Below are 16,603 nucleotides of genomic sequence, written 5' to 3' on the forward strand. Positions count from 1 at the left end.
ATTCACCTTCCTTTCTTTATATAACTCTAATCTTGATTACATAGTTACCATATACTGACAATCATGTCATCTAATCAAAGAGGAAATAATAAATGTATCATGAAAATGAATTATCAACTCAGTCTTCTGAATATTGTTGTAAAAGCTTTCTAATGTATGTATAACATGTAAGACAGTGGATGCAGTTCATAATCTCATTGCTTAACACAGTTTGTGTGCCTTTGTGGGAGAGAGGAACAGCGGGCTAAGCTTTGCTGCTCAGTGTGTGTATCCCTGAAGACATCTATGCACCACCTGTTCCTCCAGCCTTCGGCCGCTCCTGCTTCTCATTCCGCAGATCTTTTTTGACAATCGATTAAAACAATCTCCTTGGTGTTCATGTTCTTTGTGGCCATGTTCAACCATACCTGAATGTCAACACTCATGAGAATAGGTATTACGAGGAGGGCTAAACCTGTTCTGAAACTACTGTATACACGTTCAAATAATCCTTTACCAGGGCCACTCTGATGTCTGTTTTGCCTGCTCCATCCTGTGTGACATTCAAAGTTACTTTGCAAACACATGCATGTACTTTTAATTGGGTGTCACCCATGCATTATACGGATGAGTTTTTTTTTTAGAGGCCATTCATCCAAACCATATCCAGGTTTCCTGCTGTAATGATGTGTGATACATCAGGACTGAGGCATTTTAATGACAAAAAACATCAAGTTATACGATTATATAGTCAGAAATATCTAAGCAAAGGAAATATAATTTATACTTAGGAGAAAAGCATGGCATCTTATTTTTTTTTTTTTCTACCATTTTGTTTTTTGCCCCAACCAATATTATGAGCTCCACTGGGTTCTATCGATTTCAGCCAGCAGAAATGTCCTGCTAGAAATGTCCTAAATGTCCCATTCTTCTAGAAAAATCCTGTTAACTAACATCAAATAAAGTTAAGTAAAGTAACATTTGGTAACATAACATGACATGACAAAAGTAAAAGAAATATATTTTTCTAAACTTAATTGGATAAATTGCCTTATTGTGTTTAGTATTGGTCCATACAAGTATTTTCCCTTTATTCTCTTAAGTCTCTATATAGTACCTTGCTCTTCTGACAAAGGCATAATCTACAGACATTACCAGAGCCCTTTTAATTGAGAAACATGCCTCTAGAAAATTGTTGATTCAACTCCAAGTTGTAGTTGACAAAGTTTAGGAACAATTAACTTAGGATTAACTTTAGAAAAATTATAGGTAGCAAAATCTGTCACACTGAAGATAGAATAAAATCTGAATGGTCTGAAATGATTACAAAAACAAATTCTACAGGCTAAAGGAAACATATGGGAACAAAGGGGATGATGTACATTTATAAGGAAAGACAAACCTGGAGCTTTAATAGAGTGGGAATGAAATGAGAAAATTGATCCAGGTGAGTGCTGAAGAACTGTACTCAGAAATGGACTCAAAACTTAATTTAAAAGAGCTATTTTTGGGGTTCTTATACAAAATAAATGTCTAATTTAAATTTAAAAAAATGATTAAACTGCAAATTGACTTGTATCAATAAAACCCAGCTTTTTTACCCATTACCTTTAAACAGCTAATATGCTGCATATTGGGTTATTAAAGGATCATAGCGTTACATTTCCAACAGGATTTTGTGAAAAGACTATCTCAGTCATGATGTCTCATTTGTATGATGTAGCTTAGTAGATATTAACATAATATACTAAAGTGTTTATATAGTTGAGCTTAGAACAGTAAACAACTAAATTTATTCTTTTTTTTCTTCATCACTAAAATTTTAAAATCTGCATTTAGACACATCGACCTTGCAATTGCAGTTTGTGTTTCAGAAACTTTGACTTTATTTTAGTGAATGATGACTATGGCTGCCCGTGTCCCTCAGTAAATCTTACCCAATCGGTGATGTGCTGCTTTCCTTATTCTCACAGCTCAAGCTCTGTGACACTGCACCATAATTTTGGATTTAAGGCCAGATTGGAATATGCTTTAGTTCCTTATATTTAATTCATGTGACTTGTGCTGCAACAACCTCAACAGATGTTTTGTGCTCTGCAAATTCTTACTTTGTTTCTGTAGGGGATCTCTGGGGAATTCTACATCTCATGTTGTCCTGGACATTTGAACGGCTATGCCAAAGACTGCTTTTAGATTTATTTAAAAGATAATCCTTTCCTCTTCTGCAGTTCCTACGCTGTTCCCTCTAATGTTGATTTGATAGTTTGCATGCCTTTGGGGAGTCTTATGCAGTGCGTGGGATGACTTGGCACTATCGGCATGCTTGGTGCTCATCAGTGCGTGGTGCAGCCAGGTCGAGCTGTTTAACATCTATCATTTTGCTGAGCCATACATTATCATAATACTTAGTGTCACTGGCAGAGTGCATGCATTGTTCAGACATGCTGAATGTTAGTGGGGGGCAAATCTTTTGCTTGAGTAGCATTATCTATCAATCCTTCTCTGATGCTGAGAGGGGGGACTCAGAGCTGTGCCACACAGCCAGGAGTAAGAGATACAAAGAGTTCTTAAATATCCTCATCCATTCTCCTCTCCTTGGTTGGTCTATGCAGTGTAATTGACTAAAAATAGCCAGTTAAACTGATGTAAAGCAAGCATTTTGGTGAATAAACTGTGAAAAGTAAACTGCAGAAGAGTTGTGATTTGGAAACAAAGATTTTAGAGTGTGTCTTAGGCTCTTGTGGTTTGCGTTGAATTTTAGAAAGAAAGTATTTCAGTAAATACAGCTTAGCTGTAGCATGATGCTTTTATTGGGCTTTATCTTCAACAGGGACGTTTTAGACCAAGTGCTTGTAAATGACTGACAGACTGAGTAAGCTGAGTGACAGGTGGGGCTTAAGTCTACAGATGACCTCTTTGATCATTAGGAGGGAGGCTCTGAGGCGAGCAGACAAATAACGCTGTGAACAGGCCGCTTCAAAAGTCGATAGATGGAACAATGGAGAGATGGAGAGATGCTTGGTTTGTAAGAGGGAGGCCAAGTCAGACGTGAGTGTGCTGGACAAATCCTGAAAATTTCTCTGTTCACCTTTGACACTCAACTGCATACACTTGTATTGGAGACAAAAGGAGAAATAGATTATTTATGTATTATGCAATAAGTTACCGTTAATACATTTTGTTTTTAACAAAATATGTAAAGCAATTATTTCAATTAGTACCTGCATGTTTAGAAAAAAATAAAACATAAGTAAATTAATTTTTAAGGATTCATGCATGTGTTCTAGCAAGCCAATTTTTACTTCAAGATAAATAATTATAGGCAAAAAGGAAAAAAAAAAAAAAAGTAATTACCCAAAATGTGTCTTTCAAGTACAGAGACTAATTTCACCTCTCTTACTTTTCCTTTGAACCAGTTCACAGGGTTTACTTTTCCATTTCCCTAGCATACAATTGGTTGAACTTTTGTCCCCTGCTTAAATTATGGTGTGGTAAATTGTATTTGATTACCAAAGTATTTTTTCACCCCACTTAACCTGTTCATCACAGGAAGTTAGAAATCCATCTGCAGAACTAACACCAGAGCTCAAACTTAATTTCATAACATCTTCTAAAATATCTTCTTGTATCCCCCCCCCCCCAATTAATTCAGCAAACTGATTTCTATATATTTGGTGTATGTTTGCTTAATATCAGTTTTGCAAAGGGCGGTTTAAACATTTTTGAGGGTGTCAAAGGAATTAATAACACATTTAGCATATTAAAGAAGAGCCACGTAAAGAACCACTCTTCAAGTCTTTCAAGCTTTCCTTTCAGAAATTTATTCAGTAGTTTTCTTTTTTTTGAGTAATATGGCCTATGTCAGCCCAAATATTTTTTCAGAAAGTCACAATTCCAGATAATACATATAAAACGCATTTTATGCAGTTTAATTCAATTCATATAATTAATAAAGAAATGTTGACGTTTTGAGAGGTCTGTCCATATATTGACACAATAAAGGAACTCAAAACTCGGTTGGGAGTCGTTTTGCAAAAAAACAATTGCAAGTCGGTGATAGGCCTGTAGAGCTACTGATATTGATACCCTAATTTATTTTAATGATTATATTCTGCTTTTATGCTTTATTAAATCTGTTTTTCTTCCTGACAAAATATTCTGTATGACATTCAGGTCATTAAAGCGTGGCAGACATAATGCTTCCACCTTTTTTTCTTTTACCAAACTTTTCATTAGTATTCTCACTGTGCTCTTCCAGATGAAAGTGTCTTTAAAATTACATAATTTAAATTAATTTCTTTATCAGTGAGCCAAAAATGTCAAACTCCACATTAACATAAACATTTTAATATATCAGACAAAATGTATGGAAATGCGTAAGAATATAGGGTATCTGTAATCATGCAATATCACAGATACAGTCAAGGTAAACAGTGAACAACCAAGTAATGATTTTGTCTTAAATACAATTACCCACAGAAAGTTATTCTACAACTCAATAAAATAATTATAAAAGGTGTCTAATAAAACTATAACTTGGCATATGAAAAAAAAAAATCTGTTTTCGCTGCCTTAAAGCTCAAAGATATTTAATTGAAAACCAATTTGCTGATAAAGATTTTAATCAAGTGCAGAAAATTGTGTTTTATTCAGATTAATAAACTAATCTGCTATTAACCGATTCACCTGAATAAGAAAACTGTATTAAAATAAAAGATATATAAGGTTAAGTTGTCCACTGAAGTAGTTGTATAAGGATTAAATTCAATTTCTCCCTACGATTAAAGCGACATTGGCTTGACATAATTAAATAATGCTGCAGCTGGTATCTATCTCTTTAGGTAAATCCACATTAGGTTAACATTATATTCATTGATGCTTAATTAGAATTGTTTTCTCTTGGCAGTAGAAAGTATCACATTTAAAATGTTTTTTTTTCTATATCAATCAAATCTGGTGTAAAAGAAGCAATCCAGACTACATTTTTACATAATACAGACAAATAAGTATTTAGTGTGTGATCGATTAAAATCTAGGGTGCTAAATCAGCAAAGCTAAGCTTTGCTTTGGAAAGATTTTTTGATAAATATGGTTGTAAATCTGGGTTGAAAATGAAACATAAAAAATATATGTCATTGGCTGATAGTCAACATGGCTCAGAGTTTATTACAAAAAAGAAATCTTAAGATTATGTTAAAGCAAGACTAGATGAGTGTCGGCTTAGCCTACACTTCCAATGAGTTTCTTTTGGGACTCATCCCTTTAGATTTCCCTGCTTCATGTACAACAGTTTTGTAATGTCACACAAAGGATGACAAGTGTTTCCCCAGGCTCCCAAACTTTTCTGCTCTGTTGTGTGCCGTGCTGGTTCATCAGTGTCATTTAGGTGTTTTTTCCTCCTGAGTAACTGCCTAGTTATGGAGGTGGATGAAGGTTGTTGTGAAATGCAGCTCTTTTGGCCATGTGCCAGGGTGTGCTTCTAGCTTTTTAGGGATGATGCTTGCTAGGCATGCAAGCTATCATCAGAATTTGCAAGGGGTGTGGGCTTGCATGTATGTTTGTGTGTTTGTGTGTAGTCCCCCCATGGGAATCCTTGGCAGTAGGTGTGACATATAGTAATGGGAAATTATGCTGCACAGTGCAAAACCTCTTCTGAACAGGGTCACCCATTGTCAGCTCTGCCAAGCACGTAACAGAGCAACAACTCAACCTTTAATGAATGCTGTCACATTTTTGTCAGAGACGTATTTGCCATAAACTATGTATTTACATTCTGCCTCCTGAATTTCCCGACTTCAAAGAGCAGCCCCCGGAGATATGTGTGGGTACAGTTTCAGCTCATCATCGTGCATACTGATTTGTAGCTCAGTAACTATGATAGTAATCATTTATCAAAAAGCAGTGAATGTAATTTCTTTCACAAATGGGAAAGAAAAACTCTTCCCGTTGAGGCTGACTAAGCATTTTCATCACCTCTATGATTTAAATTAAACAAACTTCAAGGTTCTACAGCTGTACCTCTGACTTTTCACTTAATTTTGCTTGGTCTCTTTTACATGAGATTTATATAAGTACTTTTGCAATTATTAGAAGTTAGGCAAGTGTTCACAAGATTTAATCAAAGGGCTTGTTACATTAAAAAGATATATTTTTTCTTGAACTGCTCGTTATGTTTCTCTGAGGCTGTGGGGCTACTAACTTAAAAGAGAAACATTGCTCAGGATTTATAAATATAGTAAGGCTTATTATTTTTGCCATGGAAAATAATTACATTAATGCTATTTTAAATCTCTCTACATTTGTGACTGCTTACACTTTACATTTGTATTGTGTTGTTTTATAGCTGGTCAATTAAAATTCATTTTTCTCAGTGTTGTTTACGTAAAAATAGAATGGGTTTGGCTTGATTAAGACTTTTCTGGTATGGTAATGTCAGAAGAATATTTTTAAAGTATTTAGTATGAATATGAGTGTGACTCAGACTATGTCCAAAAAGGCATATTTGTCTATCTTGTAGGCAAGGAAAAGTTCTCATTAACTGTCATCCTGCTGACAGGCAGTGCACAGCGAAAGGGCATGGGTGAGGTAACAGTCACGTAGCTCAAAGAAACCTTTGCTGTGTTTTGCTGCGAATGTTATTTTTTTTTAAATGGGGTGCAATGTGATCAAAGTTTGCGCTGCCAACAGACAGGGTATCTATCAAATATCTGCAGACTAAGACAAAACAAAAACATTTATATTGAAGTAGCTTATTCTCAAACCTATAACTGCAATGTGGTTCATAGTACCTCATAAAAATGTAATGTCTTGTTGCTTACCGTTCTCAGTGCCTCTCGAATTCTGGGGCAGTTCTGCTGTTGATTTTAACCTTAGAAAACTGACAATTAAATTTAAAAAAGCAGCTTTAAAGGGACAGGAAACATGATCAGTTACATTGAGATACTAATGGCTACAAATTGAGAAAATGGCCTCAATCCAACATGTTATTAAAAATCCTTGAAGTGGTTTTGAAACTATAAACTTTTAATTCATCAGTATAACTTCATAGAGGTAGCTAGTCAACATAGCAAAATATATATATATATATATATATATATATATATATATATATATATATATAGGCTATAGTCAAGATTTCTTGAAATAAGTATATTTTCCCTTGATTTGATTGAGTAAATTTGACAAATTGATAATTTAACAAGATTATTTATCTTTAAAACATTCAAAAACCAACTCCCATATCCTATTTTAAGTGTATAATATCTAATTATCTTATTTTAAAGGCAAGCATACTCATTTCATTGGCAGATCATCTTACCTATACACTTATTTGAAAAAAACTTTAACATATTTTTTTAGATACATTTTGCAGTGTTTGCCTATTTTGTAGACATTTAAATGTTAACCTTTTTCATATTTATTTAATGTTGTTCAAAAAGGAACACATGCATTTTCTTCCTTTCATCTAATAAAACCTTTTATTTTTTCCATGGTTCCACAGGATGTGCCTTTCTAACATACTGTGCCAGAGAGTCAGCACTGAAAGCCCAGAGCGCCCTTCATGAACAGAAGACGCTGCCAGGGGTAAGTACCCCCAATCTGCCCTCCGTCAAGGGCCAAATTTGCTACTGCTGCTTGTAGAGCCGACACTCACATAAAACTAATTTTGCTCTTTCAGCCACATAAACAGGTCCTCACAGGGACACAGTGGATATTAAGATCCACATTTGAGTACAGGAGCACGGATATAAAAACAGATGGACAAACTTAATCATTTTTGTTTTCACTGCCTCTGTTTCTTTTACATTCAGGCATAAATTGCCTCTCGCACACTACTCATACCCACATCAACAGTGGAAGTAAAATACTGTCAGTGGCGTATCTCACCTTGCAGTGTCTTATTACACTAATCACCCCGCCAGAGATATTTGATAAGCGCTCCTTCATAACAGCTCGTGCTGTCCTTCCCCTGTCCTCTCACAATATGGCCGCTGTTGACACTAATTGCCTTGAGGAATCCCATTCTTATTATCACATATAATCAAACAGTAAGTATAAACAATAATTTTTACTGTGCCTTTTGCCATCTGGTGTTTTTGTTTTAATATCTACCCTTCTTTCCTTTTTCCCCCCACTAGCCTGTGGCAACAGGTAGCTCTTTTGATTTAAGTTAAAACCTCTTAAAATGACATAGGTAAAACATACCCTGTTGTCGGTTCTTAAGCCCACCCAGGAGGGTTCCCCATTTGGGATGAAAATGAGCCCCCGTTGTCTGTATGTCCTCAATGTGTTGGAGCGGAATTTATGTCTTACATGGGGGAGTTATCCGGGTTTGATTGAAGTACTGCCTGCAGGACCCTAAGAACGAGAACTTTATTTTCTGCCTAGAATTCACATCAGGCACCTCTGCCCCCTCCTTTCCTTTTACCACCAGGACAACTTCCCAGGTTGAGGCTTAGTAGCAGCCTAAAGACATCCTCATACATCTCTAGAGAGGGGTGCAGCAAAAAAAGCCGCATGAGACATGAGGCACGTAGTTAAGGAGGAGTAATTTATGACTGGTTCATAAATAAGAGCAGAGGTGATTGATCCATTTGTAGAGTTTCATGTTGTTCATGACTTTTAGGTAAATTAGTCGTTATTACTTTGCTGAATCTTGTATACACTTTACTGAATGTTAGGCACACCGGTACACCACAGAGAAAGTATCCCCCGGGAGACGAAGCTTTCTAGCTCCTTGCTGCCTCCTGTAGATTCATAATGAGATGATTGCCATGATGGTCCTTGCTGTGCCTGTCTTTATTGCCCTCATGGAGGGACAGTCTTGTTTGTCTTCTATCTAGGAAGAGGTTAATGGCATGTTCTGTGGGGTTTGAGTAAACATTTCCCCTGTATAGCTCGCAGCAAGGGGTCAGTCCTGCAATCTCAGGCTGAGCACAGCCCGCATACAGACAACTAATAAAGATGTGCTGTCTTTGTGTGTGGGTGTGAGGCTGAAACACAGAGAGAATGAGACAGAGGCAGGGAAAGAGAAAAAAGCCGAGGGAGCTGAAGAAAAGCAGAGACAGACAAAGACTGGGAGAGGTGACACTTCTGGACAAGCCTCATTGTCACTGTCATGGCCTAACGGTTTGAGATGCACAGGCACATAATGCTGCCATTTTGGCAACTTCTCCAGCCAGCGTTGCAGACATGATTGTGTAGTTCACTTGTGGCTGTGTGAGTGTCAGACAAACAAATGCACAATAACTTTCAATAACACTTGTGACATTTAAAGTAAATTTTCTCTCCAGAGAACAGATGATAATTTTTTACATAAGTAGCTAAATGCTACATGACTATAAAGCAGGAGTAATATTGGCACAACTCTTCTCTATTTGTAGTAAAAAATGGAAACCAGAGGAAGTGTTTTGAACGAGAAACTAAAACGAGGTAATATTCACTTTCAAGGCTTGATCAACAGTTTTAGAAGATCACTGCAAAGACTATAACATAATCAAGAAAAATACCCACTGCAGTTTGATCCTTTTATTGTAACAAAAATCAGAGTTTACTTTCTGTAATTCCCAACTCCTAAATTAAACAGTTAAACCAAAGCAGCAGACAAAAATTGACCAGAACATAAAGAGTTCCTCCAGTCATTTTGTGATGTATTAGAACACAAACCTCACAGATAAGATACAAAACTGAAGCTTTGATAACATTTCAACTAAGTAAATAAATTGGGCAGTGTTTTTACAAGTTCCACAATAGCTCTTTGTTGGAATATCATCAGAAAAATGATCCTCATTCAACAATTTATTTCTAAATTTGTGGTTATAGAAACCATTAAAACTTATCTAATTTCCTTCTCAATTTTAAAACATAGGTATCCAAAATCACAACTAGAGTGCTCATATTAATAATGCAGTGCATTCCTACAAATATGCAATTAGACAATAAGGCAGTGGCAAAAAAACAGCCATGATATAAGCTGCATTCTGTATATACATTACAATATAAGTTGTTATAATTAGAGCAAGTCATGCATTACATTTTTGTATGTAATTGTAATTGATGTATATCAAACATTTTATTCATCAAAGCAATGAGCTACAAATAAAAATTGACATTATTGATGATGTTGGAACTCAGATACCTTTTTAAGTGAATCACGGGATACATATGTGATAATTTTAAAAGCATAATTTACCATACTTAATTAAAGCAACACTTAATATTTTTATTTAGGCTTTGTGCTATGTTTTACTTTGTGAAAACAGGCTATTTAGAGAAAATGAAAAAGAACATTTGGATATATATTTAACCTCTTTTGCAAGATTATGAAAGGGGCAATTTTGGGTGAAGAGTAACATTAACTCAGTCCTCGAAAAACAAGAAAAAAACATTTCCCCTTAAGAAAATGTTTTATATAGCTCCAGAATTCAGAATTAAAAAAGGAGTCCTTTTTCTAAGAAATGAAAAGGGAAACCTTTTTCTCTAAATAAAGTTGTTCATTATTCACAGATGAAGCTACTAATATATTTTTGTTTGAATATCTGAGATATAAAAAAAAGTCTGAGTGCTATAACATTGTGTTCCTATTTCATGCAGAGAATTTACATCGATTTACGTACCGCTAAAGAGTTGAACGTCAAATTAGTCTAAAGTTTATGATGAACACTACAGTATGTTACTCATTTCTGGACAGAAAAGGTTGGAATATTAAAAATGGTTTGATATCTACTTAAGCCAAAACACATTTGCTGCTAAAAATGTAATAAAGTATTAAAAAAGAGGTGATGAATTAAACTGCAGGAGTGAAAGAAAACAGAGCAGCCTGATTTGTCACAAAGTAAAACATGGAGAAAGCATAGTTTCCTTTATTTTTTTGGAAATATGTAAAGAGATTTTAAGTTGCACTATATATCTATATTAGCCTGTCAGTAGACTTTCCTGCCTAAATTGCAGATCATTACTGATCTGTCCAAGTTTTCTCTTTGTTTACCAAAACTATAAAGAAAAATTATTGTCTGAATAAATAATGACATTAATTCATATTAATTACAGTGATTCAAATTTAAAGATGTTAGAAATTTTTTATATTATTTTTATCATCTCTGTGTTATAGTTGGGATTAGTTTTTTTAATCTGTTGTCTATCATTAGCACAATTACCTGTTTAAATCATAGTTTGTAGCTGAAATAATAATATTAGAGGTCTTATTTGAAACAAATTACAAGACAAAAAACTGCATACATGTTAAAGGTCTGATAAATGCATATCAGGTTCTGGTTGACATGTACAATGTGCATTCATATTTTGAGGTTGATTGGATGATTTTTCTCCGTGTCTTTATCAGGAGACGATTGTGCACATAGAGGTTGTGGATCAAAGAAAAACAATCTGATGATCAGCTGCTTTTCTTTGATAGCCCATAAACTTTATTGCAACTCTATTTTCTTGTTTGCAAGGCCATCTGGCAATAAAGAGTGCAAGAAACTAAAAATAATATTTGCAATTGAAACTGCATAATGTTATTTACAGCCATTTGCCAAATAGCCTCCCAACGTGGCACTATTGGAGCTACAGATCTTCAAATGAATTCTCATTTCTCCTTTCAGGGCCGTGCTGCTTACTCCCTCACAGGCCAATTAGTTCTTTGTGTTTGCATGTAACAGGCATGCTAATTGGGTGCTACAGTGGCCCAAAAGCCGATTAAACATTTCTGGAAAAAAAGCAAATATATTAATAAATAAAACATTCAGCCTCTCTTTGTCTCTCATTCACTTCTGTGTGTCTTTCTAACCTTCCTCCCAGCTCTTTGCCTGCCTAACCATACCCCCAAGGATGGTAGTGCTCTTCTTGTGTTTTCCCCATTTAAATAAAGGTGCCTGTTGATGGATCCACATTCTTGGGCTCTGAGAACCAGCATTGGCAGTGCCTCACCCAATATTGATGAAGAGCCACTCAAGCAAAGCTGTGAAGAGAATAAGCAACAGAAAATGTACACAATCTCTTTTTCTGTAGTGCTTCTCTTCAGTGTTGAAAGGAAAGGGTAACCTTGACAGCTGAAGTTTGGGCCAAAGTGGTTGACAAACTTTTTGGTTTGAAACATTTATTTCCTTTTTGTCTCAGTTTTGATAGTGCAGAAAATGATTTCGGTGCAGGCTGCTTCAAAAGTGGGATGGGGGAAGATTGTGCAATACAAGTATTATGTTTCACTAAGCACCATCCATGGATCAGTGCATTCATGTTGTTGATGCTCTCATCACACCACAAACGTAGACACTGTGTTTGCCTCAGTGCACATTGAAAATAAGAGACCAGCATATTTACGTATTCGTATTATGTCAAATCGAAAATGGCCCCGTCAGGAAAGACTGTGACTATAACCCAGAATACAATATATCAACAAAACAAAATATCTTTGAAACTTTTAAGACTTCTTCTATTACAGCACAACTTTATCATAGTTCTTAATACAAAAAAAAAACAATCCAAACATTTACTGCGATAAAGAGATATCTTAACATTAACAATGTTAATTGAAGCAATCTAAAATCTAGATGGAAGCAGAGTTAGATTATATCCCATGATCTAAGGGTTTTTATACCTTAGTTAAAAACTGTGTGTTCCATCAAATGGAGCACATCGGTACAGCATATGTACAGCAGTAAGCAGTGATCTTGCAAAAGAAGAATGGAATGTAACTTGTTGAACTGGAGGCATATTCTTGCGTGCGAAAAAACCAAACATTGCACATCCTTCCAAACTCACCATTATTTATGTAAAACATGGAGATGGCAGGAGATATTGTGAAACAATACCTTTCTTATAGGGAAATGGATGTTTGTTTAGAGTTGATAAAAAAGTGGCCTGAATGGACCTTAATACAGAGCAATCCTGGACAAAATAACTTGGGAACAGTTATAATTTAGCATTCAATCGTCATTGCCTTTCTCAGCACTTGATGATTGAGTTTTCCATTTTGACTTGAAAAGTAGTATGATATCTCTTTCTCAAGTCACAAGGTTTTGCTTTGACAAATACTGAAAACACTTTTTTTTACTAACAAATGGAGCAAAAATATTTTTTTGCCAAAGAAAATTAAAGACATGGATAATTTTCTTTTCATTGTCCTTTTATGTTGTGATTGACCTGTTAAGTACATCAGTCACAATACATTGTGGTTGTATTTTGACCAAACGTGGCAAAGTTCATAGAAGACTTTTGCAAGGCATTGTAAGCAACATAACAATTCTGATTGTTGCTCACTGGAATCCTAATAGATTAAATGCAACCTCACTGTTATCAGAGAACACAGTAAATCCCTATTGAACTGGTCTACTCATAAGCATACTTGAGAAACTTTCCAATTTTTTTTAATGTACTGTAACAAACTGTTCCTTACAAGGGTTTAAAAAGACATCAATGTGCCTGAGTCTTTACTACAATGAAGAAAAAAGTAAAAAAGTGCCCCAATGCTGGATGTGGCATCTCCGCCAAGCAAGGCTCCTCTGCTCACCTTATAATCAATTATCTCTATATCATTTTCTTTCTGCTGCTCACTTTGGAAAATAAATTAAACAGGGTCATTGTTTTTCTCATCCCCAGTGGGCTGAAAGCTTTCACTGAGCTACAGACCATGCTTGGCCATCCTTACGATTAATGGTGATCGAGGCATACCCTCCGCATTGCCTTCCATTATTTGGCTAGTTTCTCTTAATCTCTTACAAAAATTATTTTTTTTTTACAGAGTCCATTTTTTTTTTCTTATTGGTGAATCTAAAGAGACCACAAAGGTAGCTGAATGTTTTAACCAGCCCATAAATATGCTTGGCCAGAGGTGTTGTACTGATAAAACAGAAGAACGCTGTATTTTATAGATTCAGACCGTTTTTCTGAGAATTGTAACGACCACTGCCAGGGTTGGTTGATGAAGTTGTGGACCCAAATGCAGAGTAGAAGGAGGCAGAGAAGATTGCTTGCAAATTTGAATGAAAATGTAAGATAAAAAATTCTAAGTCCAGAACTGAAAGACTAGGAAACACTAGCAGACACCAGAGAGGAATAAACCAAAAGAATGATGAGGAACCTGCAATGAGTAACTGAACAGGAGGTGTATATATGGGAGACAGAAACAATGGGAGGAATGATTAGCTAATAGGGAGCAGGTGTAGACATAATTAACTAGAAGGAGCTAAGGGGAAAGGAAAAGACACTAGGTGGCAGCAAAACTAAGAATAAAAAATCCTGTAAACCTACAAAACAAAACTGAACAAAAAAAAGAATATTGAGAACCAAAAAGTAAAGTTAGTTTTTAACTTGAAAAACACAAACAAACAAACAAAAATAAAACAATTGAAAGCAACATAATACATAGAGTAGTCAGTGATCTAGATTATAGATCTGATGGCAAAAATCTTCTATTTATTAATATTGTTTCTTACAACATTGTTCAACCACCTTTAAAAAGGTGAAATACATTCTGTCATATGACAGCAAAAACCATTTTATGGAATATTTTGTAGAGGACTAACACACATTCATATCAACATAGTTTCTCCGCTGAGCTCTGGAGGTCTGCAGATTAATGACTTGTTGGTTTACAGCTGGATACATGCTCCCCAAAATTAGCAAAGCTTAGAAAATATATTTTTTCATCCTAACTAAACCTTTTCCTGTTTTGGGATGATTTTTTTGCTTTGTTCCTCTTGCTGCATGACGGTTTGTTCTCTAATGAATCCTCTGAGGCCATTACAGTTTATCTGTAGTCATAACTAGATCAGATTTTACACATGTTAACTCTGTTCCCTTTTTAGATAACTTCTGATAGGAAGAGATTTGACTGAATTTTATTTTTGGACATCTGTGTAAAGAAGCAAATTTTATAATATATATACACACCATATTTTTGGATCTTTCTGTTTGCTTCCATTTCAGAAAAAAAAGTATGTTTGAGCTGCTATGTTGTATAAAAACCCCTATAAAATCCCTAAAACACAAAATGTTACAAACACAATACTTTTTTAAGGCACTGTGAAAAGGTAACCTAAAGAAATAATTCTGGAAAGCAGAAAGGCCTTTTTTTAATGAGTGGATTTTCTCAAAAAATGTGTTGAAGGCTGAGCAGTTCGTTCACACCCCCACTTCTGTTTCAACATGTTCACTATCTCTCCTAGTGGCTGACAGGTGGAGTCGGACTCTGCCGTGCATGCTCTCCTGCGCTAATTTATCCACTTCTTTGGCTGTAATGAGGCAGAACTGGTAAATGTGGGGACAGCATTGTTAACATTGCTGCTTCACTGGGAAAGAGGAGAAGGCTGATCAATAGTAGAGAAGGATGGAAATGAGGCCCTGGTACTGTCACACCTTTAGAAATGATGCCCTGAGACTTTTACTGCTATTTCTTAGTGAAGTTGCTTGCTGAAAAAAAAGACATTTTCTCAAGGAATCAAAGTTTTTTTTTTGTGGCTTCAAAACTGGGTTGTTTGGCTGCAACAGCGAGGAAGAATAAAAACCAAAAATGAATATTTCATTTTTTTCCTCTCATAAAACTTATGAAAAATCCTATAAATAGAGTTAATTAACTTGAATTTTCTTCAGAGTGAGATGATCAAGGGCACAGAGAAGTTTTAGAGTTACTCAAAAGATGTCTCATTCTAGTTTCACAGCATCAAGAACAAGTGCTGACATGGTGGTAGCTCAGCTGTAACTCGGCTGCGTTTTAAATCCAGCTTTCTCTCGATTTCCTCTTCTTTTCAAATGTATTTATTTCCCTCTCTTTTCCAGTGGGGGGGAATAGATAACCTGATGGCTTATCCAGAGATAGTGAGGATGTGAGAGCAGAAGCATTCCTGCATAATTACCACTCAAGGATCAACTGGACAGCTTCTCCATCAGCGTGTCCAAAGGATTAACCACACTACGGTCCTCTTATCTTCCCCCATTTCATTTAAGAAAGAGAATGACCTTGTGCTTGTTTACATGCTGATTAAAGACGGGAGGGAAGGGAGGAGACAGAAAGTCAAACAGCAATCAGAGGAGTTTTTTAAGCAGGAGTATTTTTGGTTGCACGCTCTTGGTGGATACAATGAATTGAAGCCAGACTGTGTCACCATAAAAAACAACCCCCTTTATGTAGCAACTAATGAGCAATGGGTGGGCTGGCTGGAAAAAGGAAGATGTGTGTGCATATTTTTGAAGGTGTTTCTGAGTATGTTGTGTGATAAAAAAATAATGTCTGCTGTGTGGGTGGTTCTATTAGTTAATCTGCTTGTTTCATCGCACTCTGAAGAGCTCCAGCTCGAGGACTACTGTGAGTAAGTCCATATACAGTACAATGCTATCTGTGTGTGATGTGCATGGAAGAGCTTTTTAACTGACATTTGTCAGAAAAAAGGTTTGAAGTTAAAACACATAAAGTAGAAGCATTTGTGCAAAAGAACTCTTGGATCTTCAAGGAAACGTTTCCTCATATTTGCTCTGTTTCTCCTGTCTACCTGTCACTGCAAAGAGGCAGAGCTGTAAACTATCCTAAACAAGTAGCACCAATGCGGATTGTGTGTCTAACCTCAAAGCCATGCACCTCATGTGTTATCTTTTTGAAATGCTTGACTTAAGGGAATAATTTTTCTTATCT

General features: G+C 35.7%; 1 protein-coding gene across 5 annotated transcripts in view; it reads left to right on the forward strand.

Annotated features, from left to right (window-relative positions):
- celf6 (CUGBP, Elav-like family member 6) overlaps positions 1-16,603 on the forward strand; it is a 191,243-nt gene that overhangs the window by 1,480 nt on the left and 173,160 nt on the right. For all 5 annotated transcript variants that reach the window (XM_015391661.1, XM_015391684.1, XM_015391669.1 and 2 more), the window contains exon 2: positions 7,481-7,563. In XM_015391661.1, coding sequence (XP_015247147.1) covers positions 7,481-7,563 — 83 coding nt within the window. The remainder of the gene's footprint in view (positions 1-7,480; positions 7,564-16,603) is intronic.

This window comes from Cyprinodon variegatus, unplaced genomic scaffold, assembly GCF_000732505.1.
Source record: "Cyprinodon variegatus isolate N-32 unplaced genomic scaffold, C_variegatus-1.0 Scaffold22, whole genome shotgun sequence".
Classification (NCBI taxonomy): domain Eukaryota; kingdom Metazoa; phylum Chordata; class Actinopteri; order Cyprinodontiformes; family Cyprinodontidae; genus Cyprinodon; species Cyprinodon variegatus.